General features: G+C 38.4%; 1 protein-coding gene across 1 annotated transcript in view; it reads right to left on the reverse strand.

The window, feature by feature from the left end:
- The window catches only part of FHIP1A (FHF complex subunit HOOK interacting protein 1A), a 77,810-nt gene that overhangs the window by 25,083 nt on the left and 28,275 nt on the right, over positions 1–24,452 (reverse strand). The window contains exons 2-5 of the mRNA XM_053460572.1: positions 15,895–16,123; positions 12,254–12,880; positions 6,830–6,988; positions 4,458–4,544 (exon numbers count right to left, since the gene is read on the reverse strand). Coding sequence (XP_053316547.1) covers positions 4,458–4,544; positions 6,830–6,988; positions 12,254–12,880; positions 15,895–15,996 — 975 coding nt within the window. The 5' untranslated portion in view covers positions 15,997–16,123. The remainder of the gene's footprint in view (positions 1–4,457; positions 4,545–6,829; positions 6,989–12,253; positions 12,881–15,894; positions 16,124–24,452) is intronic.

Raw genomic sequence — 24,452 nt, forward strand, 5'->3', positions numbered from 1 at the left:
GGTTGAGCTGGTCCTGCATAATGCATAGTCAGATCAGTGACATGAATTTTAAGGGCATTGTACTATGTGTTAAGCTTGGCCAGCTCAGACATTCGTACAGGAAACTTCCACTGGGTTTGAGTCCCATGGAAATAATATTTTTCTCCTTAAGCATGAAGTATATTGCTGTATGTAGTAATGTAGGTTAGCATGGAGAAAACCTAGTTTTAGCTCATTTTGCTCCAATAAACTTACATTATCTGCACACAAGGAGACTGCCCTTGCTGTCAGTCATTTTGTATTTCGGTTGAGTGTCCCTGCAAAACAACACTCATTTAGATTAAAAGGACTATTTTATGGCAGAGATGCTGAGATCTGTGTCAAAAAGGCAAAGTCAGCATATCTACCATAATTAGTATGCTGTCCTAAAGTTCTGCTTCTACCTCCTCTTCACCTACCTTCACAAATGCTACCTGAACTACGTTATCTACATAGTATGTACAAATATGAAGCACTTTTCTAATACACATTTAGTGATCGTTTCAGTCTGGAAATACCATAACATATGCTTATTTGGTGGAAAGTGATGGTTCCAAAGTAATCCAACAACACTACACAGAACACAGAAAACTAATAAAAATACTTTTCTGAACAAGCATAAACTAGAATTTGCTTCTATTTTATTACAAATAATTTCAGTTTCATAAAATAAATAAATGTAACATGCTATATTATGTCCTTGTAATTGTTGCTTAACAAGCACAAATTTACTGTGTTCAAAGAACATCTACACTGGGAATGAACATAGTAAAATCGTAACAGCACCACTGAGGTATCGCGGCATCATTTTATTACAGAAGCTCAATAACACATTTGGTTGTTTACGGCTAGGGGCTGATTAAGTTAGAGAGAAAGACCCAGACGTTGCAGTCTGTGACTGCTGACCACAAGTGCCTGCAGAAATATATAAAAAGGAATCAATGCGCAAACATTTTCCTCTATAGACAATATTATTTTAATGAGAAGTTAATTAATAATTCCACATGATGGGTCATTTAGTAAATTAGGGTGTTTTTATTTCAGGGGACAGGTTTAAATTGTAGTAGCACTTACATCCTGTTAATCATTTATGTTGTACAAAGAATAGTCTTTTGTTTGGTTAATAAAATAGTAATAAAATCTAAATGATATATTCATGGACACTAGGATTTAGGCAAATCAATTAAAACTGCAGGAGAGGTAAAGCCAACTACCTTGGTTGTCACAAGATAAGTCTTGAGGTCCTGAAAGCTTATGTAACTTTAAATATTTTTCCATGTGGGCCCAAACATTTGGTTGGGGAGGGGGTATGAAACCAGATCATTTACACACACACACACACACACACACACACTATATGGACAAAAGTATTGGTGCACCTGACCATTACCTGACCTACAGGGACTTTTGATTGCATCCTAAATACATACACATTAATATGTAGTAGGTTCCCCACTTGCAGCTATAACAGCTTTCACTCTTCTTGTGATGGCTTTCCACAAGATTTTGGAGAGTTTCTATGGAAATTTTTGCCAATTCATAGAGCATTTGTGAGATCAGGCACTAATGTTGAACGAGAAGTCCTGACTGGAACCTCAGGGGTCAGGGCTCTGTGCGGCCGGTCAAGTTCTTCCACATAAAACGCATCCAACCATGTCTTTATGGACCATGCTTTGTGCACTTGGGCACAGTCATGCTAGAATAGAAAAGGGTCTACCCCAAACTGTTCCCACAAAGTTGGAAGCATAGCATTGTCCAAATGTTTTGGTATGCTGAAAGGGAAATGGATTTAAAATGCAAGGTCATATAAGCCCCTGTTTTGTAATGATCAGGTGTCCCAATACTTTATTTATATATACACTCTCTGGCCGCTTTATTTGGTACACCTTGCTAGTACCGGGTTGGACCCCTTTTACCTTCGGAACTGCCTTCATTCCTCGTGGCACACTTTCTACAAGGTGCCGGAAACATTCTTTATGTCCATATGGACATGATGGCATCACGCAGTTGCTGCAGATTTGTTGGCTGCTCATCCATGATGCAAATCTCCTCTTCCACCACATCCCAAAGGTGCTCTATTGGATTGAGATCTGGTGACTGTGGAGTACAGTGAACTCATTGTCATGTTCAAGAAACCAGTTTGAGATGATGTGAGCTTTGTGACATGGTGCATTATCCTGCTGGAAGTAGCCATCAGAAGATCGTACACTGTGGTCATAAAGGGATGGACATGCTCAGCAACAATACTCAGGTAGGAAGTCGCGTTGAAATGATGCTCAATTGGTACTAAGGGGCCCAACGTGTGCCCAGGAAAGGTCCCCCACACCATTACACCACCAGCCTTTCATGTTGCTCACGCCAAAATCTGACCCTGCCACCTGAATGTCTCAGCTGGAATCTGTCATCTCAAACCAGTCTGCGTATTCTGTTCTGACCTCTGACATCAACAAGGCATTTTTTTTTTCCACACAACTGCCGCTCACTGGATAGTTTCTCTTTTTCGGGCCATTCTCTATAAACCCTAGAGATGGTTGTGCGTGAAATACTTAAATCCCCTTTCTTCTCCATTCTGATGCTTGGTTTGAACTTCAGCAAGTTTTCTTGCCCATGTCTACATGCCTAAACGCATTGAGTTGCTGCCATGTGATTGGCTAATTAGCTATTTGTGTTAACAAGCAATTGAACAGGTCTACCTAATAAAGTGGCCAGCGAGTGTGTGTAATATATATATATATATATATATATCACCAGTAACATATGATAGGCATAGATGTCCTGAAAAAGACTCATTTGTCAAACCGGCAGACCCACGAATAAGTGAAGTGCTCAGATGGTCAGATTAAGCACACTCTCCAGGGTTTTGGGACATTTAGCCCCTGCAGAGCACAGGACATAATTATGCAACCTGATAGAACATCCGTTATAGGAGATCCCCTTCTGATACATAGAAGATTTGGGCTGCCATCAGCATCACTGGCTCTGAGCTGACAAAGGCTACATAACTGCAGTCTAGTCATCGTTCTTATACTATTTGAATGCCTGAACATAACTTTGGAGATTTGCTTCCTATCACAGCTAACACTAAGGCAAACAGCAAAAGAGAGGCTCTGCGGGATCTGTATAGACCCTGCTGAGGTCTCTGATGACACCCTACATCTGATCACCTCTGCTGGTAGATGGAAAGCTCTGCCTCCTCATCTGCACACGGTGAAAAAAATTACAGTTAGATAAAAAAAAGAAATTTAAATTAAAAAGGGGGAAAAGTCCAGTCCAAAGTAAAAAAGTAGAAAAGTAAAAAAGTAAAAAAGTAAAAAAAAAAAAAATTCCCTGTAATCCCCTTCCTGTTTTGTTTTACACAAAAGTATATGAAGTTCTATCTAAACAAATGTCATTAAATAGTGCATGCATCTGTACAAAAAAGCTTAATGGAAAAATATTCATATACTTTTTATTTTGCTATGATTTCATATTATGCAACTATATGAATTGTATACTGTGCTGGAATTTGCACGTACGTAATATGGATACGTTTGATCAATGTCCTTGAAGCTGTAATTTGTCAAGTAAATAGCTTTTAGTGTACATATTCATTATTGTTATTAACTGAGCATATTACAGTTTATCTAGGCAAAAACAATATTTCAGTGCTTATGGCAACTAATAGTAAGAAAAGTCACGACACCGTGCTGTTTTTAATGCACTTGTCACCCTAATGCTAATGAAAACCCTGACCCATGAAGATATAGTTAATCATAATTAGTAAGTGTCATCATGGGTTTATGAGAAATCCTATAAATGTTGATATTGATGATTTTACGAGTTAGGGGCAAATCTATAGAACAAGCCACTGGAGACAACTCCCTATCCATTACACAGTCTAATAAGGAGAAACATGATCTAGACAAACATCAGGTTAATGGGAAATGAGATTAAAACAACAGACATACAGACAGAAAGTGACTTACATGAGGGTTATCCAGATATATTCCTTAGTCCTCAGCACACAAAGAGCACACATAAGTCAACAGTATTAACCAGTATTTAATTTCCTAACAGCATTAAACCAATGGTAGAGTGGCAAATGTGTACGCATTCTTAAAGACCACGAAGAGTTAATCTACCTTCAGTTCAATATAATACACCCACTTGTTCATACTGTCATATTCAATTTGAGTATTGATGACGATTTGGACATTTGTTCTCAAAAATATACAATAAATTTGGTAAAAAGTTATTTAAGTTTGTTAATGTTCACAAAGAGAATGCAAGATTGGGTCAAGGTTGGGCGTATCAAGGGAGATGGAATGAAATAAGAAAGTGGAGAAACAAAAGTAAGCAGAGTGTAGCTGAATGGATTAAGAAATAAGAGTGTGGCACTAGAAAATCGAGATTCATGTATGATCACTGTACAATCCATAATGACAAAAAAAAGAACTGACCTTATGCAACGCTGGAGCCATCACCGGTAACAGGAAGCCATGATAAATGTAGTCTACAAGTTGGGCACGTATAAGAGGATGAGCCACCTAAATATTAAGTTAAACATCATTAAACTAATAAAAGGGTTCTGTGAAATATAGTATCCACATCATAAACTGTTCCACTAAATTTCCGATACAGACAGCATTAAGAAATCATGCATTTACATCAATGAAACTAAAGAAGCGTAATGATGTTCCATTATTCACAAGCCATGTGAGCAGGTGTGATGGACGTGTGAGTGCTGGGATGGTACTCTTTATCACTACATCAGACGGACAGACAGCAGAAACTTTAATTCTGTGTATCTGAATAATAATGGAGACGGTATCTTCACAGGGAAGTATAATATCAATAGAACAAGACAGTATAAAATTAGAATAATTAGATAGATGTTATTTTTCCCAGAATGGGAAAGTATTACTTAACAATATTTACTAATACGACATCATTGCTATTAAAAATATCCCTGATCAGATTAGGACTATTAAGGATGTCCCTGATTGGATTAAGACTATCTTTGCAAAGGCCAAATATAAAATAGACAGTAATGCATACAATTACGAGCCGGGTGAATTCAGGAGATGGCAACATCCCATGTAGCAATATAATAGAACTCAAACACAGTTAATCCCTAAAAAAATACACTCAAAAAGGTGTGACCTACAAAGGCAAAGTAAACATAAAAAAATAATAACTAGTATTTATATAGCACCTTTCTCCCAGCAGGACTCAAAGCGCTTTCTTTTAGAGCACACTCTGGGTATTAGCCAAATCGGCAGCTAAATAATTGATATTATTAGACCGAGTTGAAACATGTTCATGGGTGACCTTTTGTTGCAGATGCAGTATAATAATTAATTTATATGTCCCTAGCTCTCCTAAAGTTACTTGTGCCTCCTTTGGAAGTTGCTCGGACATATGAGCTTCCAGCGAGGAAGTGGAATATACTGTATCAATGGGGAGAATAATCATGTAAATCAGGTAAAGGTAGGAGCCCTCGGAAGCTGAGCATTTGGAAAGGCTTATTTACCCAAATATATGCTTTCCTTAGTATTTAACCAGTTAGAAGAAATATCCCTACTAATTTCTTTGACATAAATAAAATGCCAAGTATACCTTGTTGCTATATAGGAATATAAAAAAGCATGAGTAAGGATATTGGTGGTAGAATGTGTACATAGAATTCTAAACACGACAAATGCTAGTGATGGAAATAATAATTGTTCCAAAAAAACGTAATATTAGAAAGGGGACCTTATAAAAGAAAGGTCAACATTATGTATGTAGGAAAGGTGAATAACATGCAGTAATGTGCCAACCTCAGAGAGTTGTTCGGTGTAAGCTGTTAGGTTTGCGGCCCTTGAGGGTTTTTACCCATACATTAACCTGTTTGAAAAATGTAAGTGGCCATGTTATTCAAATCTTGATTTTTACAGCCCTGCTCTCAGACATCTGCTTTAGATGAGATCCAGTTTGCGACATCATGCAGACGGCGATACTGACCTCGAATATTCTGCTATGTACACACGATAGTAAAAGTGCTAAATGCACTTCAGTGTTGTTCATCATTATATATTCTAAATACCCCTTAAGGAAATTCAATTTCACAACAGAACTATTCATTTCACTGCAACCTTCAAACGTTCTTTAACATGCAGAGGAAGACAGCGTGCTAATAAAACGAATAGACATATCGTTTTAAACTTAACATATAATGTGAAATCACTTACCATCAATTATGAAATAGCCTCAGAATTTAGAGTCAATTATGTTTCTAAGTAATAAAAATGCCACAAAACACTGCAAGAAATATTAAAAGGGCCACGTCGGTCCTGTATGTTTAACGTGAAAGGACATTTCTATGGCAATGTAATTCTGCGTCTAATTGCTTGAATTATCGCCATACATTGTTATTTATAAAAAAAAAAAATCTGGCATAATTTCTGGAAATTATTATTTATATCTATTTTGCTCTTGCAGTTATCTGGAACTGCTCAGTACTATGAATCAGAGTATATGAGACTTAGGGTTCATTGAGAGTCGGTGGCACAACAAGCAGGAGGTTGGTGGAACTAGATGGGGAAAGGGCATGATGAGATCCCACGCCATGGACCTGAACCTATGCATTTATAATAAAATCCATTTGTAGTTACAATGCTCCTATATGATGACATATCACTAAAATATGATCAAGCATAACAGTCACCTCAGCCGCATGGCTTCACAAGGTTAATATCTTGGAGTATCTGCGGCAGCTGCCAGTTCTACTCCATTGGTGTAGTACCAGTGATAAATTCTCATAAAGCAGGAATACATTTAAAGTACTAGCCTGTATGACTGCATTGCAGAATTCCAGCGAATTCAGAAACTGAATGAGTGCCGGTATCTGAAGCCAATCCTCCTTAACTAGACAGTGCCATTCCTCCCCTCTGGCAACCAGCTTCGTAGGCAAGGTGGAATATAGGCCACTTAGTCCTGTTGCTAGCACCTGTGAACAGTACGACAGCACAAAGATTAGTTTTATATTTAAGTAACAGTAATAATACATTTCAGAATATATTTAGATTAGAACACATATTTAAAGAGTTACAAAAACTACACATTTATTTCCAAAAACAAGGGAAAGTTGTGTGCTCTTTCTTTCATAAAAGTAATAAGGTTATACATCTAAGATTTAATAGTTTGCATGTATACAGAATAAACTGGTGTATTTCTGTCTGTTAAACAAGTACAGCATGATCAGGACTGTCCCACATAAATCAGGAGACTTCAGAGGTACAAGACACGTAGTTTGGATAACTGGGAAAGAGCCCACAGGCAGCCGCTTTAAATGTTATTCCTGCACAAAATCAATAATTCAGGCAGCACTCCATATCAATGTAGGCTTTATTGTCCGAGACCGCAGCTTGGAATTAAAAACTATAGAAATTCCCATCATTACCAAATAGTGCAACTTATTAATTCTGCAGGTCTTTGGATGAGGCAATGATTCTCTGTCAAAGATGGATATTTCTTTCTTACTTATGCAAGAAACCGCTGGGCAGAATACTAAGTTGTTGCAATAATCGTGTTCGGTGTGAGTAATTACACCAAGCTGTAATGTAAAAGTAGATCTCCATCTACAGTATTAGCATATTTAATATAAAACTGCTCCTATAAAATGTGTTTGCTAATTTACGGTTTTAATGAAATCTATATTATAGGTACTTTCAATCTTAATCAAGGGCATTTAACCCCTTCGCGACCTTTGCCGGTTCAGGACCGTCATGACAAGAAGGTCACTAAATGACCTTTGACGGTTCTGAACCGTCAAAAAGTTAAATAAGCTTAGAAAGTGATCAAGGATCACTTTCTTCGCTTAAACGGCCTTGCTGCAATGCCTCGATGTCGAGGCATTCAGCAAGGCCGAGATCGGCATCGGGGGCCATGTCTGGCCCCTCCCCGGGGCGTCAACAGCCGCCATACATTGTATGGCGGCGGACGCCCGTTTTAAAAGCGTTTAGGAGGCGATCAACGATCGCCTCCTAAACTTAAATGGTGTCGCTGGAATGCCTCGATCAGGAGGCATCCAGCGACCCCAAACACTTACCTTTAGGTGGGCTGTGACCGCTCCGGAGAGCGGTCACAGCCGCAGCTGCCGGTGATCTTCGCCATCCGCAAGATGGCGGCGGCCCGGGAAATAAAACAATAAAGAAGAAAGAGTTCGCTAGACGGTCTCCAGACCCTCTAGAGAACTGGCTCCACTTGCTGGTTGAATACAGGTACTGCATTCAACCATGCAAGTCAATGGAGCCCAGCTTTCTAATCACTATGTGATTAGTAAAATATTCAAAAAAAAATAAAAAAATAATAATAAAAAAAAATGTGCTAACATTTAAAAATAATTATGCAGTGATGTCACTAGATGAACCATCCAGTACCAGCAAAATGTGTAAAAAAATATAAAAAAAGTATTAAAAAAATAAAAAAAAATAAAAAAATAAAGTTTATTATTTTGAGCAAGTGCTAAAATTTCTCAAAAATCTCAAAGAGTTAAAATAAAAGCACTTCAAATACCCAAGGGGTGTCTAATATATAAAAAAATTGCTGATGGGGTAAATTGGAGTGGCCTAGCTCACAGATAGGGCATAGGTACAGACTGACCAAAATGGAGAAAAAAAGCGCACTTCCCAAATGTGGCATTTTAAATCTGAAACAACCCGACAAACCCATGCATGTCGGGTATCACTGCACTCAGGAGATGTTCCTGAACACATATTGGGGGGTTGTTTGACAGTGACATATACCAGAACCTGTATATCTATAACTAAAGTACAATTTGTGTGAAAAAAATTACTATTACAAAGTTTGACAAAGTGTAGTTCTATAATTGGTGCATGGAAAGGGTTAAAATAACAGCATTCGGAATACCCTGGGGTGTCTAGTTTTCCAAAATATATGGTTTGAATGGGTTAAATTGAGTTAACCGGCTTCAAAGATATTCCAAAGAGGAGATGGAGGCAGAATGACCAAATGACCACCTGAATTACGCATGCCCCAAAAGTAGCCTTTTACCAGCCAAACAATCTGACAAACCCATGCATGTGGGGTATCGCTGTACTCAGGAGATGTTCCTGAACACACATTGGGGTGTTGTTTGATAGTGACATATACCAGGACCTGTATATTTATAACTAAAGTACAATTTGTGTGAAAAAAAAAATAAAAAGAATTACTATTACAAAGTTTGACAAAGTGTAGTTGTATAATTGGTGCATGGAAAGGGTTAAAATAACAGCATTTGGAATACCCTGGGGTGTCTAGTTTTCAAAAATATATGGTTTGAGGGGGTTAAATTGAGTTAACCGGCTTCAAAGATGTTCCAAAGAGGAGATGTAGGCAGACTGACCAGATTTGTTAAAAAAGATTTGGAAATCATAAAACGCTGCTTGTACTTATTGCCCTATAACTTACAAAAAACAGCAAAAAAACATAAAAACATTGGGTATCTCTAAACTCAGGACAAGTAGTAGAATCTATTTAGCTAGTTTTTTTACTTGCTTTTTTAGGTGAGTAAAAGATTTTTCAAATAAAAGTCATAAAATGTCTTTTTTTTCAATTTTTCACCATGTTTTTTTTATTTTTTTTATAGTAAATAAGATGATACGATCAAAATAATGGTATCCGAAGAAAGCCCATCTTGTCCTGAAAAAAACAATATATAACTTATGTGGGTACACTAAATGGGTGAGGAGAAAATTACACCTGAACACAAGCACCACAAAAGTGTCAAAACAGCCTCGGTCCCACAGGGTAGAAAACGAAAAATGAGCCCGGTCCTTAAGGGGTTAATCTTTTTTTCTGTAGTTTTCCTTTTTTTATTTATTTAGTAAAAAAAACCCTACTGACATTTTAAAGAAGAGTTTAAAAGAGCAGTAATGATCAGAATGTTTTAACAGACACAATGATCCTTCCTCAATAAAATGAGCATTCAAACCATACTATGAGGGTTTTGCCCAAGTCCAATAATGAGCCCCATAGGCATACCTGGGGACTCTCCGGGTTTGACCCAGAGATCTCCAGGTGAAGCGCCGCTTCTCCGGTTCAACACCCGAATCCTCCGGGTCTTGGCACGCCCCGCTCCCCGTCCATTTCCCCTTTAAATAAGGGTTTTTTCCCACGATGTCAGCCGGAACGTCCACTGACATCAGCGGGAATGCCCTCAGCATAATCGAGAATGTCCACGACGTCATTGGGACTGCCCACTGATGGCAGCGGTACCACCCCACCAACGGCGCAAACATCAAGGGTCATCAAGAGATGGCTCCAGGTAGGCGGAGCTCAGAAGTTACCAGGTATGCCCATAGGCTCCTATTGGGCACAAAAGCACATTTGTCTTCTGTACCGGCCAATGTACCAAGCAAAATTTGCCCTTTTGACAAATTAGGGATCATCCAAATTAGAAATCATTCCTATATAGGTGAACAGGGCAGGGCTAGGGATGAATTGGAACTTTAAGGCCCTTGGTTGCAATAGCATGTGGCTGTCCATCATAAGTATGTGGCCCTACTAGCCACCGGCATACCAGGCATTTCCCGGAGGTGCCAGATTACCAGTCTGAGCCTGTGGGTGACATACATTTGTGTATCTGATTATGTTATCAAACAATGCACTTATTAACATAACAAAAGGTCCTCAACCAGAAAAAGGGACTGTTTACTAAATATATTATTAATACATATTATGTTAACATAAACTAAAAACTGTAAATTTATGTGTACATTGTTCAACTTAGCTATTTATCAATGCTTATCTACTCACATATGGTGATATATGACCTAATGAGTAATTAAGATGTTTTAAACAGACTCCTCCTTGGTTTTATTGTCGGTATATAAATGTCTGCACTTTGAGTGTATCTGAACCATGTGATATCACCTTGGTTCCTAGAGATGTAGGTATTCCAAAAGCAAAATACCGTTTCAAAAAATACAAGGTAAGGTAAGGTTTATTTTTGGCTGCTGGCAATAAAATGACACTTACACAATTGTTTTTTTTTGTTTTTTTTTATCTGATGAGAGGATACATGCCATGTAATATGTGCCTGTTTGAAAGTTTCCATGTAACTGTAAGTCAACAACTGAAGAAAAAAGTATCTGAAATACATGGATATTGGGGGAAAAGTGTTACCTCCATTTGGGACAATGCAAAAAATATATAGTTGCTCTCTGTTGGTGTCAGGGACATGCGCAGGCAGGGATAACTGCATTGTTTTGACTACAGCTCAATTGAGCTTATAGGCATACCTGGGAACCTTCCGAGGTTTGCCCACCGCTACTCCCGGTCACTAAGGGGAAACTCAAGGCATACCCCACTCTCCGACCATTTCCCCATGAAAAAAATATTGTGTTGTCCCGCAACATTGGCTAGGCCTACGTGGGACTGCCCGCGATTTCAAGTGGGGGCTCCAGGTAGTCTGAGCCAAAAAGTTTGCAGGCATGCCTATAGGTTATTTGAAAACATCAGAAATGTGTCAGGGGCAAAAAGATGAAAGAATGAATGAATAAGGGTAATTTTAGAGGAACAGTCGTTATTTACACAACTGGTCCATTTCAGTACATGTGGCTACACATTACATGCTTATGATCACGCAGAGTGCATCCTGGGAATATCCAGCTGGCAGCCACACACTGCAGAACCTGAAAACTGGAGACTGTGATTTTATTCTAGATTTCAAAATCTGAAGACCATAAATTTAGATACCGTTAGACAGGATTGTAAGAGAGCAAATCCCTAACAGCAATACACTTTTTGCAAGACATGATTTAGCTCATTAACATGGATATGGTGCATTCATCAGATTTAATTAATCAGAATTGTATTATATAATAGAACATGGGGGATTTTTATATGCTATAGCATTTAAAAAGTCCTGTTCAGTCTACATCCTGTAGGTAATCTAAATGTTTGCAAAAGTTAACCTATGACCTATAATCTAAAAGGTCTATAATTCTATATCACTGACATCATCTATGAGGAATAATTCTGTCCCTAATCTGTCCGTATGCTTATATGTGATTGTTGTACAGACGATTACTAAACTATGCTCATATGCTCTTTATAAATGAAAAAGCATACTGAATGTATATTGTGATACGAACAAGCTCTTCTCTGTATCATCAAATACAATCAAGATAATTCTCCAACTGTAGAAGGTCACAGAAACAGTTTCACAGTTAAGGCCATACAATGCACTCAAAACAAAAAAACTTACCGGGCAGAAGTATGTGGTCTCCACTATATGTTTAGCTACAACATTATTTTCAGCTGACAGAGACATGATAAAAAGCAAGGCATCCCGTGCCTGCTGCCCAACTGTGCCCTCTCGATGTATGAATGGTATCAGCAGGGAAAAGATGAGGAAGTTGGCTGCTCCTTGATCTTCACTAGTGTGGAAGAAGAGTTCCAAGATAGATGGATCTTTGGCTAGGATGGAACACAACTGGTTGAGAAGAACAACAAGCTCCATCTCCACACTTGGGGTTGATGTCCCAGAGCAGGCACTGAGCAGCATCATCAGTGGCTTCAAGATGGGCTTATGATGTAGCAATGGTTGGTGAGACTGAGTAACAAGTAATTCGTACATCTTCAACTGTTCAAATTTTGTCTCGTCATTGAATTCTCTCCTTAGACTCCACAGAAATAGTTTCTCCATAATATTCTCAGAGACCACAAACTCCAAGATGGGACCCATTGCTTCATCTTTCACTTGCTCTTCAATCAATAGTAGCAGCATGTGTTCCACATAATTTTGTACCGCACTGACTTCGTCTGGAGTGATATCTCCAAATTTGACTTGAAAATTCTTAAAAGGATCATGTTTCTCTAAAATCCGCTGTACCTAAAAGAAAAGGTAAACAACATAGATATTTAATATTCAGTTAAATTCCAAATAAATTATCAATTTTGGCGTTGCATCACTAAAAAGTTGAGTATTTTTGGTGTCAGTTGTCTTATGCTTGTAGGGTATCATATATGAAGTTTGTCAATACTACGCCAACAATTATTTGTTTTTAGAGGTTGGGAAAAAACAACTGTGCACATTAATGTACATTATATGTTAAAATCCAAGTGTGTGAGCTCCAGATGCACATCCTGTATTACACAATTGAATTTCCAAAGAGAAATCTCAAGAAGTCTAGTAAAGAAATAAAGGAAAATTACAGTTATGAAAAACTGAACCACGATATAAAAGGGCTATTAGGAGGGCTTGTCTTCTAGGACATTTAGGTGTTATATAGTGCAGGTTAGCCAACAGTTATGCTGTTAAAACCCATGAGGAACTTTCTCATTTCTTCAACGTGATCACTGTTCTCATCAGTTAAGCTTTCTTAAATCCCTAAGGATTTCAATGCAGTTCTGTAGCGAAAGGTAACTGCAATTTATAGCTTTTTGACAGCTGTCAATGGAATTTGCATTGAACCAAAAAGGACCTGGTAATTGGCTTTGCTGAAATCTACATGCTCTCCTTAAGTTGAAGGACAATCAACTTTGCCACTGCCCATGGTTACTGTTGTGGTTGCCTTCTTGTTTTCATAGTTATCATTGTTTTGATAATTGTTCTTGAAGGTGGAGGTTGTTTTAATTGCTAGGTGGCTGAGCTAAATATTGCTTGGAATAGCACTATATATCCCTTTTATTCAAAGGGCCATAAGAGTATTGTGTATTTATGTCTGTAAAATTGGCCAGCACAGGAGCCAAAACACCTATTGTTACAATTCCTGTTACCATAAGGTATAGAAAGTCACGCTTGGCAGTGGTTTGCTAATTCAGTTGTGTAACAATAGGTATGGGTTTTCTTTTTCTACCTGGGTTTTATTTCCTGTAACATATTAAGGCATTGCTGGATTGCAGGGTAAGAAGAGCGGATAAAACTGTTCCTGATCCGTATTTGTTAACATTGCCAATTGGTCTTTTTGTTCTGTTTGAATAATTGATGACTTGTTTGTATGCTCCTACACATGGTTAGCAGGAAATACAATCATAGATTGCTTTTCACATCACTTTGGCTGATTCTGCATGTAGCTGGATGTGAAGGAGCAGGTGTGAGAGTTTTGATGGCCTGCGATGAAATACATCACATTAATCCAATGTCATAGAAAAGTAGGGCACTGGAATAGAGACAGAGGGCTTGCTGTGTTTGAACACTATTATGTTGCTTATTGCAGATGCCATATGCCAACACCACATAAAGCTGACAGCACTGAAAAGGAAAGAAGTCGATCTCGCAGTGGAAAAGTTTCATTTTAGTCTAGTGGTGACTGATTGGTCACATTTATAGCTTCATTTAAGATTGTATTTTATTATTTAATTTAAATTGAATTGAAACTACTATTAGCATAAAAATATACAATGTGTGACTTAATCTATGAGAATAGAGTCCTCTGCAAGCAGCTTTGACCTTTGCCACTGATAAGGGCTACAACACCTGCCGCAATGTTCAGAGCACCTCAGCTGTTGCCCTTAACTCAGCCACCCTGGTTTGGGTTAATTTACATTGTAAAGCTTTGTGATGAAGTGCTGAAGGTGAATTGTAACCTACAGATAAAGTTAAGCAAACTAGGCAGCCAACTAAAGCAGAGAGGAGGGGATTCGTCTCATCCAGTCGGAAGGAGAAGGAGATCCCCATAACATGATGCACAGGACACTGGGAGGGGACCAGAGAGCAATGCCTGATGACACAGATGCCGAATCTTTTTTTTAAATAAATTACTGGTATCTGTTAAAGTAAACAAGTGAACTATGAACTTAAAAAAACACCATCTTTGTACTAAAACATATTTTGGGGGGGTATTTCATCAGCAGCAGAATTATAACCTTTGGTATGTGTCTACTTAGTGTACTTCAAGGCTGTTCATTCTGAATCATGGAACTGAATTATTATCCATCTTAACTTAAACAGTTTAAGTTTCATCCATAAACTTAAACTGTAAGTAATTTATTAACATGCAGCCATTCTATTTAGTAAGGTATTTATGTTGAACACTGCTCTAGGCCTGACCTAGTTCAGTGCCCCAGCCAACCCAGGTAGGGCGAGACTGGGGATGACCAGGTGGCCCTGGCACTTTAAGGTCAGCGGCCACGTGATGAGATAAGAGCAGCTGACAGCTGGATATACACGTCCGCACTCTATGTTTTAGCTCTGTCATATAGTGGCCCGCTGGGCATTTGCCTGGTGTGCCAGATGGCCAGTCCGTGCCTGACCCTTGAATATGCCCATTGAGCTGAGGCGCAGTGGGGGGCTTGATTGCACAATAGAGCTTTCTGTGCACCAACAAAAACCCGCCAGACCTGTCACTTTATGCACTTTATGCCACTGATCATATTAAGCACTTTGTAACCTTGCCTCTATAGGTTAGGCCCAGACAGACATTTATTAAACACATGACTTTTATTGGAATGCAAGGTGATTACTTGTTAAAATGAACCTTAAAAATTAAAAAATAAAATCTATACAGACAGTGAGAAATAGAGATAATAAAAAAAACACTGGCCAAAAGTTAACATTGGATATAATTACACAACACGCCTCTGATCTATGTAACTGCATTTATGCCAGTCAATGTCATATAATAGTTACTAGTTAAAAGGTACATACTCTTATATTAAGGCACTTTAAACGCCATCAGTCAGCTCCACCCACTGTTTACGATACCACTATACTGTTATATCTATGTAAACCTTTAGAACATGGTGTACTTTGTACTAGATTGTTTATCAAGAGCACACATGGACTATTCTGCATTCAAGTTCCATCTTAATTACCATAATTTTGCTATATCTAGAAAAAAAACATTTTGTTAATTTGTACATGTAACCAGAAGACTAAAAGTCATTTATGGAATACCGTATTACCTGAATCCAGTGGTTCTTGAAGACTATTGTGCATGTCTCTGGATCCACTCCCTGCAGATTCAGGCTCCGACGCTTCCAGGTGGAACTAGCCGTCTGAGCCATTGTCTCTCCTACTCAGGAGGTTCTGGTTTTCAAGTCATGTCCAATTGTTTCAGGAATGTTCTTCTCTCCTCTTTACGTCATTATCCATTGAAGGGAATTTTCTCAGAAGTTTTCACTCTAACAACACCTGCATTTGTAAACCAAGGAAATGTTAGATGTATCATGAACGGGTTTCGTTTCTATCCCATGTTAGTGCAGAATATTGATTTGTGCTTACTCATGAAGACCTCGGGGCAATAGAATGCAAACAACAAGTTACCAGGCAACCAAGTATTTCCATGTATAGCACTAATAGCTCACACTGATATATGAGCGACAAACCGGTGCATTTACATAAAATGTTTTCAAGCAATCGTTTAGTTCAAGGAACAAGCTGAGATAATAGTCAATGCGCATGCAATGCCCAACCAGGTCATAAATGAATGATATGATTTGAAAAGCCAAGCAGAAATATTTTAGTTAAAAAAAAGACTGATTTTAGAGAGCCAATACTTATAATTTTAATCAATACTACAAGCAAAAAAACCCCCTAATTCGTCCATAAGCGGCCACCTGTAAGTGTTACGTAATCATAAGTTTCTAAGTATAGTTAATTCTGATGGTGGATAAAATGGAATTTGTTTTACTTCTGCATATCCCAAAATGTCCCTCTTTCCTTGCCTAATGTTACCTTTTTCTAAGAATGTTTGCTGGGTACAGTCCCAGTTTGCAGTTACTATATGGTAGACATTAGCCAGCAGTTATGATGTTAAAACACTAGAGGAACGTTCCCTTTTCTTCAATATGATCACTGTTCTAATCCGTTCAGCTGCCTTGAATCCCCAAGAGGTTTCATTTTCAATGTAGCTGCTTTTGACTGCTGTCAATGGAACTTGCATTGAACCCAATAGTACTTTGTAACTGACCTTGTTAAATTCCACATGCATGTTCTCATTAAGCTGAAGGACATACAACTCTGCCACTGCCCAAGGTTACTGTTATGGTTGCCTTCTTTGTTTCCATAGTTATCAGCTTTTTGATAATCTTTCCTGACCTCTTTATGAAGGAGGTGGCTATTTGAATGCTAGATGGCTGAGTTAATAATATAGTTTGCATAACACTAGGTTTTTCTGTTTATATAACAATAGGTATGCAGTTTATTATTCTACTTGAATTTTATAGCCCATAAAATATTTTGGTATTCCAGGATAGTGGATAGAACTGATTATTGTAAGCCTGCATATTTTTTCAACGTTGACAATTGTTGATCTCCCCTGACTGGCCAGGGTGGTGTCAGAACAATGGAGGTTGCCACATAGACCTTTATTGTAGCTCCCATGTGGCTTCCTTGCTCTAGCCCTTTATATATATATATATATATATATATATATATATAGATATATTAAATGTGGCCAACAAGTAGTTTTCCTGCCACCATGGCTAACTGAACATTATGGAAGCTGTACTCCCTCAACAGCTAACTGCTCTTGTTGCCATTTAATTTCTTCAGTTATTTTTGTTTTGTTTTGTTTTGTTGTTTTTTTTCTAGGCAATGCACACTGCCTTTAAACCATTTATTATCTGCTTTCCGGAATCTTGTTTTATGATGTTTTTCTTACAATATACCTTAAGATTATATCAGAACACAGAAGAAATTTAATGGCAGTAGGGAACACTACACATTTATAGAGTAATTACAGTGAATGTGTTTTTGTTGGGTCTAGTTAAAAGCAAGTTACCAAACTATATACTCTTCAAAGTTACAAAATTCTAGGGCTCAAGGCCCTCTACACAATTCTGCATTACTTGTCACAATTCTCCATTACTTGTCACAATTCTCCATTACTTGTCACAATTCTCCATTTGTTATACTGCTAAATTATTGAAGTGTGCTATGGAAATGATGTTGCTCTGTGTTTTTATTCTAAATAGGACACAGTAACACACAAACACCTTGCATGGAACCTGTTTTTAGAGTTGTGATCATAGGATCTGAGCTGCTGTGCTACTTCCCTGGGGTCACGTAACATCTCATAATGTGACACCACTGAGCTCCTGGATCCACATGAAGCTGCCCAGGGTAGGCTTAGTGGCACCTGGAGGCAGTATTTATTCAGCCCTCCCCCTGTTACTAAAACACACACACACTATGTCCTTCTTGCCACTAACCCTGAGCTAACTCCTGACTTTCTAACAACATATAAGTGCACATACTTTCACGCTAACCCCAAATACTGTACTAACACTCACAGTCATGCTAACCCACAAGCACACACTAACACCATACATTAAAACACACTCATGCCACCTCCATATTGTCTAGCACAATACACTTGCACATACATATACCTACAATCTCTCCAATCATCAGTGCAGCTGGCACATATCTGCCTCCCCCTTCCCCATCAATAGTCCCTCTGCTCTGTCTCCTTCCTACCTTTTCACGGAGACCTATCTGCAAACTGCCACTACTTCCTCAGGGTCAAGTAACACGGGTGCATCTGCAGCACCTGCTAGGCCACCTCTGTTTTTACCTGATTTTTTTAAAAATAAACTGCAGAACTGTATGCCACCATCATGTGATATTTTGGGCTTTTAGATTTTTTGCCATTTTTGACTCTCTGCTTAAGCTCCTGTAAAGGAATATGCTAAAGGCGCATTTGTAAACGGTTATTATTCTACACTTGCCAAATCCAATATCGGTCTTGATAAAGTTTATGGGTGATGGCGCTTAGCAGTTTGAGATTATTCAGCAACATATTTTATTCATTATGCTGCTTACTTATTCTAATTAAACATTTCAAATTCAGCTACAGCTATTATGTAAACTCTGGAATACCTAATACGAAAAGTTGATGTTAGAGAAAAACTTACTGGAATCACACAAATTGAAAACTAATTTCATACTAATGTATAAATTACTGTATCCAAAACTGATAGAACAGCATAAATACCATTTATAATATGAATATCCAAGTATTGTGAATATTTATACGTTGACTTGTCTATGGTGCCTCTGGAGAACCAAACATACTTACAATCCTAGTCTCTACGGAACAAGTCAATGTAAGTCATAGCTACCACTGTTAATTTTCATGTGGCTGCGCCACACACTGGCTGCAGACAGGTACGGATTGGCGATGACTAGGCAGCCCTGGCAATTTACGACCAGCAGCTGCCCGATGTCGTGCGGCTGACCTCTTGATAAGCACGGCCATATGCTATGCTTTTATGCTCACTAAGAGTGGCCTGGCATTTCCAACTGGTGGCGGCACACTACAGCTGGAGCGGGAGATTGAGTGTTTGTATGTTTATGTTGGCCAGCAGCCCATTGGGCATTTGGCTGGTCTACCAGGATGGCCAGTCCGGGCCTGGCTGCAGAAACAAACACATCTTTTTTATTCCAAATCAGCAATTTATGGGTGATATAACCTACATCAAGGCAAATAAGTGATAATGGGGGCTTAAATAACATCAAAGTTAGGTATATTTGATGTTGGGGGCTGGGGAGACTGTCCCATGAGTTGGTTAAGTGAAAAGTATTGGTGAAATAGTTGCAATTCCAAATATGTATCTGTCTGTGCTTCCATTAAAGACTTTCTTTAATCACTTACAAGTACCAGCTTGTGTTGAACATAACCAGTAATCCTACACTTGTCTTTTTTACGCATCAACTTATTGCAATCTTTATTCCTGTTCTAAATAGTTTCACATTTATTATAGCAATAAATGTAAAAAGTGTGTGATACAGAGCTTACTGATGATTACATTTATATTAGATATGCACACTATTATTTCATGCGATATGGCAATGCAATAAATAGTGAGAGTTTTTTTTCTTATCGGGCATTATGCAGATTATGCAGTGTTATTACTGTAGAGAACAGTATAATTATAGAGCAAAGTTAGAAAAATGGCCATATCACCATGTTCCTGCTTATGGAACCATTCCTTTGATTGTTGCGGTGGTTAAATCCAATTTAAAGGTTTCCTCCAGGATCCTTTTTTATACATCAAACTATTGTGTGCTTAACAAAAATTTTTCTTAAAAGCTCACGTTTTTTTTGCAAATTCTGAGATTTATCAAATAATCTTCCCTGCAGCCTGCACCACACCTTCCTTCTCTGATACTTGTGATAACCAGAAAGTGAAGCGAGCTGATAATTTCATTTTTTTAAACTCAATATTTCTTTCTCAACTGATGAGAAATAGATTAATGTGCAAATATACTGTATTCTAAGTACATCTTAATGACCAAGATTTTGTTAAAAGACAGGGGAGGGCTCAAACCTTCTGGCCTGGGGAGCAGGTAAAGCTAAGTGGTTTCACCCTATCAGCAACTCACATACACATTGGGACCCATATTTACACCAATCTCACACTTACACAAGGTTACACATTTATGCTCACACACACACACACTTATACATACACATTCATGCTCACACACACACACTTATACATACACATTCATGCTCACACACACATATATATACACTCTCACACTAGCATACACATATATATACATACTCTCTCTCTCTCACACTCCCCTCACCAACAGCTTTAGTTCTGGTTGCCCTCAGCTTTTACAGCAACATTACCCCGCTCAGTTCAAAGGGCCTATCCGAGCTGCAAGCAATTGACATTCTCCTCCTCATACCTCCACCATGGGCCAACCCGACTCAACATGAACCAAGGAAATCATTACTCCCTACATAATATCTCTTTAACTTGCAAAATTATGTTATTAAATTTCAGCTATTTGTATAACCATTTATAAAAAAGCAGCAGGTACATCAGCTCAAACACACACCACTGTGAATTTAATTGCAATGGACCGCAATGATACATCAGTATACATTAAACACCATCAACCACTAGAAAAGATTAGCTCTACACTAGGAACACCTCACATACACGAATTATACGTTAGATACAGTAGTATACACATTATGCGAAAATAGTGGTTTATTAGATTTGTTTGGTAATCTTTAAGAATTAAACTGGTACTGGGGGCATATTTAAAGTGTCATACTGACAGAATTTAGAAGAGCAAATAATGTGCATAATGAATGCATTATCAGAAAATAACACAAACCTTAAGATGAGGGCTGCATTCACATTATATAAAAACAGCAAGATAAAGACAAGTTGCTGATAGAAAACGTAATTCAAGATTGTATCTGATGATCAAAGACTTTTTAAATCATCCATGTATTTCTTAAAACACCAAATGGTTTTTTTGCTACAAATGGCACAGGGACATAAAAGAAACTATTACCACTTTAGCGGAAAATACAGATTGATGTCCAGGCTTCAATAATATGGAGAAAATGAATATTTAATTGGCTACAACAAAGAGGAAAGAAAAATGTGACACTAAGTTAATTTAATTATATTGTATTAAACATTATGTTTTAAATGAGTTATTTTATTAGCTTCTGCTAGGCGTTAAAGAAAACACCTTAATCCAACAGGGATCTAGACGCACAACAATCATTTAATGATTATTGAACATTGACAGCTGGGGAGGATTGAATGAATTTTATCGATTTGTAGCCTTAAGTACGCTGCCAGTTTTTTAGTATAAATAGACAGAAGAGGTCGGAAATGAGACAGACTTTTTTATTTTGTAACTCCTATATGCACTCATTTGCTCACAGTAAAATGTCTTGTGTCCGTGAAAAATGGAATTTTACTGAAACATAGCTTTTTATCCTAAAATCATTGTATCTACAAAAAAGTCCCAGGTAAAGCATGGGAGATCACATGCTAACTGCTATCCAAGACAAGTCTTCTCTTTAACATGTTTGTATTAAGTCATTGTTTACCAAGCTAATGTAGACACAGGTAACATTCCTTGGGAATGTTTGTTTCACTGAGAGGTCAAAGATAAATTCTGCTTGTATGTGAACCGTTTCCAGATTCCAGTGGTGGGTTTAACATCTAGTCTTCACAGATGAAAATGATCCAAATAATAACCACTTTATGCAATACATCCATGGTTCCATGTGTGTAAGAATTTTCTCACTACAGAGGAGACAGCACATGGAAATCCACTGTTGCTCCTGTGCGCTGGTCACATTATGTAGCATGTAGGATGTAGCTTGAGAGGAGCCATCTTTAGTGATATGATTTTGGCGCATATGGTTTTACAAGTGTTGCTAGTTGCCTCCCTATGTTATTATGCATATACCGCCACATTGTATTACCGTATTGGCTCGAATATAGGCCACACTTTTTTCCCCCACTTTAAGTTTTTAAAGTGGGGGTGCGGCCTATATTCGGGGTCTAGCGCCCGACGCCCGGGACATGCAGTCCCGGGCGCCGGGCAGGCAGCGGGGTTAGGATACAGATCCCCCGCAGCGGTGCAGGGGACCTGCATCCTACTCCCCGATACGCTCAGACAGCCTCCCCTGCCAGCACTTCCCACGGGGGGGGTGCCGGCACGGGAGGTTGTCTAAGCGTTTTACCTCTGCCCACCCCCGACTTACCGGAGCAGACTCCCGGGTGTCTTGCGGGGCCGGCGGGAGACATCTACGCAATACGCGTATGCAACTTCCGGTACCGGTACCGGAAGTTGCATACTCGTATTGCGTAGATGTCCCTCGCCGGCCCCGCAAGACACCCGGGAGTCTGCTCCGGTAAGTCGAGGAGTGGGGGCAGAGGAGGACAGTGGCAGCATATCTCGGGGGGGGGGGAGGAGGACAGTGGTAGCATATCGGGGGGGGGGGACAGTGGTAGCATATCGGGGGGGGAGGAGGACAGTGGTAGCATATCGGGGGGGAGGAGGACAGTGGCAGCATATCTCGGGGTGGGAGGAGGACAGTGGTAGCATATCTCGGGGGGGGACAGAGTGGCAGCATGTTTTTTTTTGGTGCTTTTTTAAAGAAAAAAAACTTTTTCTTTAAAAAAGCACCAAACTTTTAGGGTGCGGCCTATATACGGGGGCGGCCTATATCCGAGCCAATACGGTATGTAAACCGTAACCCAGTATATAAATAGCCTGATAATTATTACTATATAAGTTAGCTATGAGTAGATGTGGTACCACATTTAGTGTTAAGTTTCCAGGATGGAGCTAACCCTTAGTTTACTGTTCTATACCCTTTGGTGAGTATAACTACCTGCTGGTAAAGACTGACCAGGATGTTGAGCCATGTTTACAACCAATTTATTAGACAATACCCTCCTTAACAGCCATATATCTATACATTATAGTTTTCATTTTCATAAGCCCTCATTGAAAATAATAGACACAGAAGACCTCTATACTCAAAGCATCCATTTGGCAAAATTCTCATAAGATCTTTACCATCAGAAATCACCATGGATATATCATTGACTTAGGCTACCTTTACTTAGATTACCACAATCACCAGAAACAAAAAAATACTCAGGGAAAATCAGTTTCTTTTACCTACATGTGTTCCTTCATGATTTCTGTGTGGGTGTATAGTAGACTAGCAGCCCACATGGTGTTTGGCTGATGTGCCCAGGGGCCAAAAAGGGTCTAGCTTGTACTAAACATCATGGAAGACAAAAATAATTTCATATAATAGCTGTCTTTGCACTTAAACACTTTGTATAATGAATAAAGCAAAGATCCATGGAAAATGATGAAGATGTGGTTGAAGAAACATTCCGATAAAGGTCATCCAGATACTACAGCCAGCTCGCTCTGCTAAATATACATTTATACTTCTAGTAACACCATGTCTGACACTTCATAATAATGAAATCCAAGTGTAATTATTTTTGCATGATTTAACGCACAAAAGAGAACGTTTTTTAACAATGTCATTGTAATCGTCCGTTTTACAGTGTTTGCATGAGAAAACCAATTCATACTGTTATTGTTTATATAATAGGAATACTGACAATTTTGTAAAGATTACCAGCAAATAGATAGGAAATCTATACAGGCTTAAGACAAATATAATTCATAAGACTATATATTTGGTCACTAACCCAGACACTTCAGGAGATCAAAAACATCCATTTAGACATTGAAATGAGTTCATAGCATTTGGAAATGAAATCTAAGATTTTAATTATGCATGGTCAAAGTAACCCCTTATTGCAGGTGACACTTGCCATGGCTCTTTAGCACGCATAGTTCCAGGATGGAACTGACTGCTCCTTGCCTGCTAATCTAAAAGGTTTTTTAAACCTCTGCAGCATGTTTTATAACACATATCTAGAATAGATAGTTTTCATTGTTTTAAGGTACCCTATAGTGTTGCATTTATAGCTTTTATTTATTTTGAGGTATACATTTCATCTAAAGATACACAATTATGCAATCCCCAATATCATATGTGACAATGCAGCATAGAATAACATTGTTTAACACTATTCACTATGCATAAGACTACAACAGTGCAGGAAACCCATAAATAAGACGTCAATAAGTAGCTGGAACAACTACATGTTTCTATTTTTTCATCAGAAATAATTGTATTCATTAAATACCA

The sequence above is a fragment of the Spea bombifrons genome, chromosome 1 (genome assembly GCF_027358695.1).
Source record: "Spea bombifrons isolate aSpeBom1 chromosome 1, aSpeBom1.2.pri, whole genome shotgun sequence".
Taxonomy (NCBI): domain Eukaryota; kingdom Metazoa; phylum Chordata; class Amphibia; order Anura; family Pelobatidae; genus Spea; species Spea bombifrons.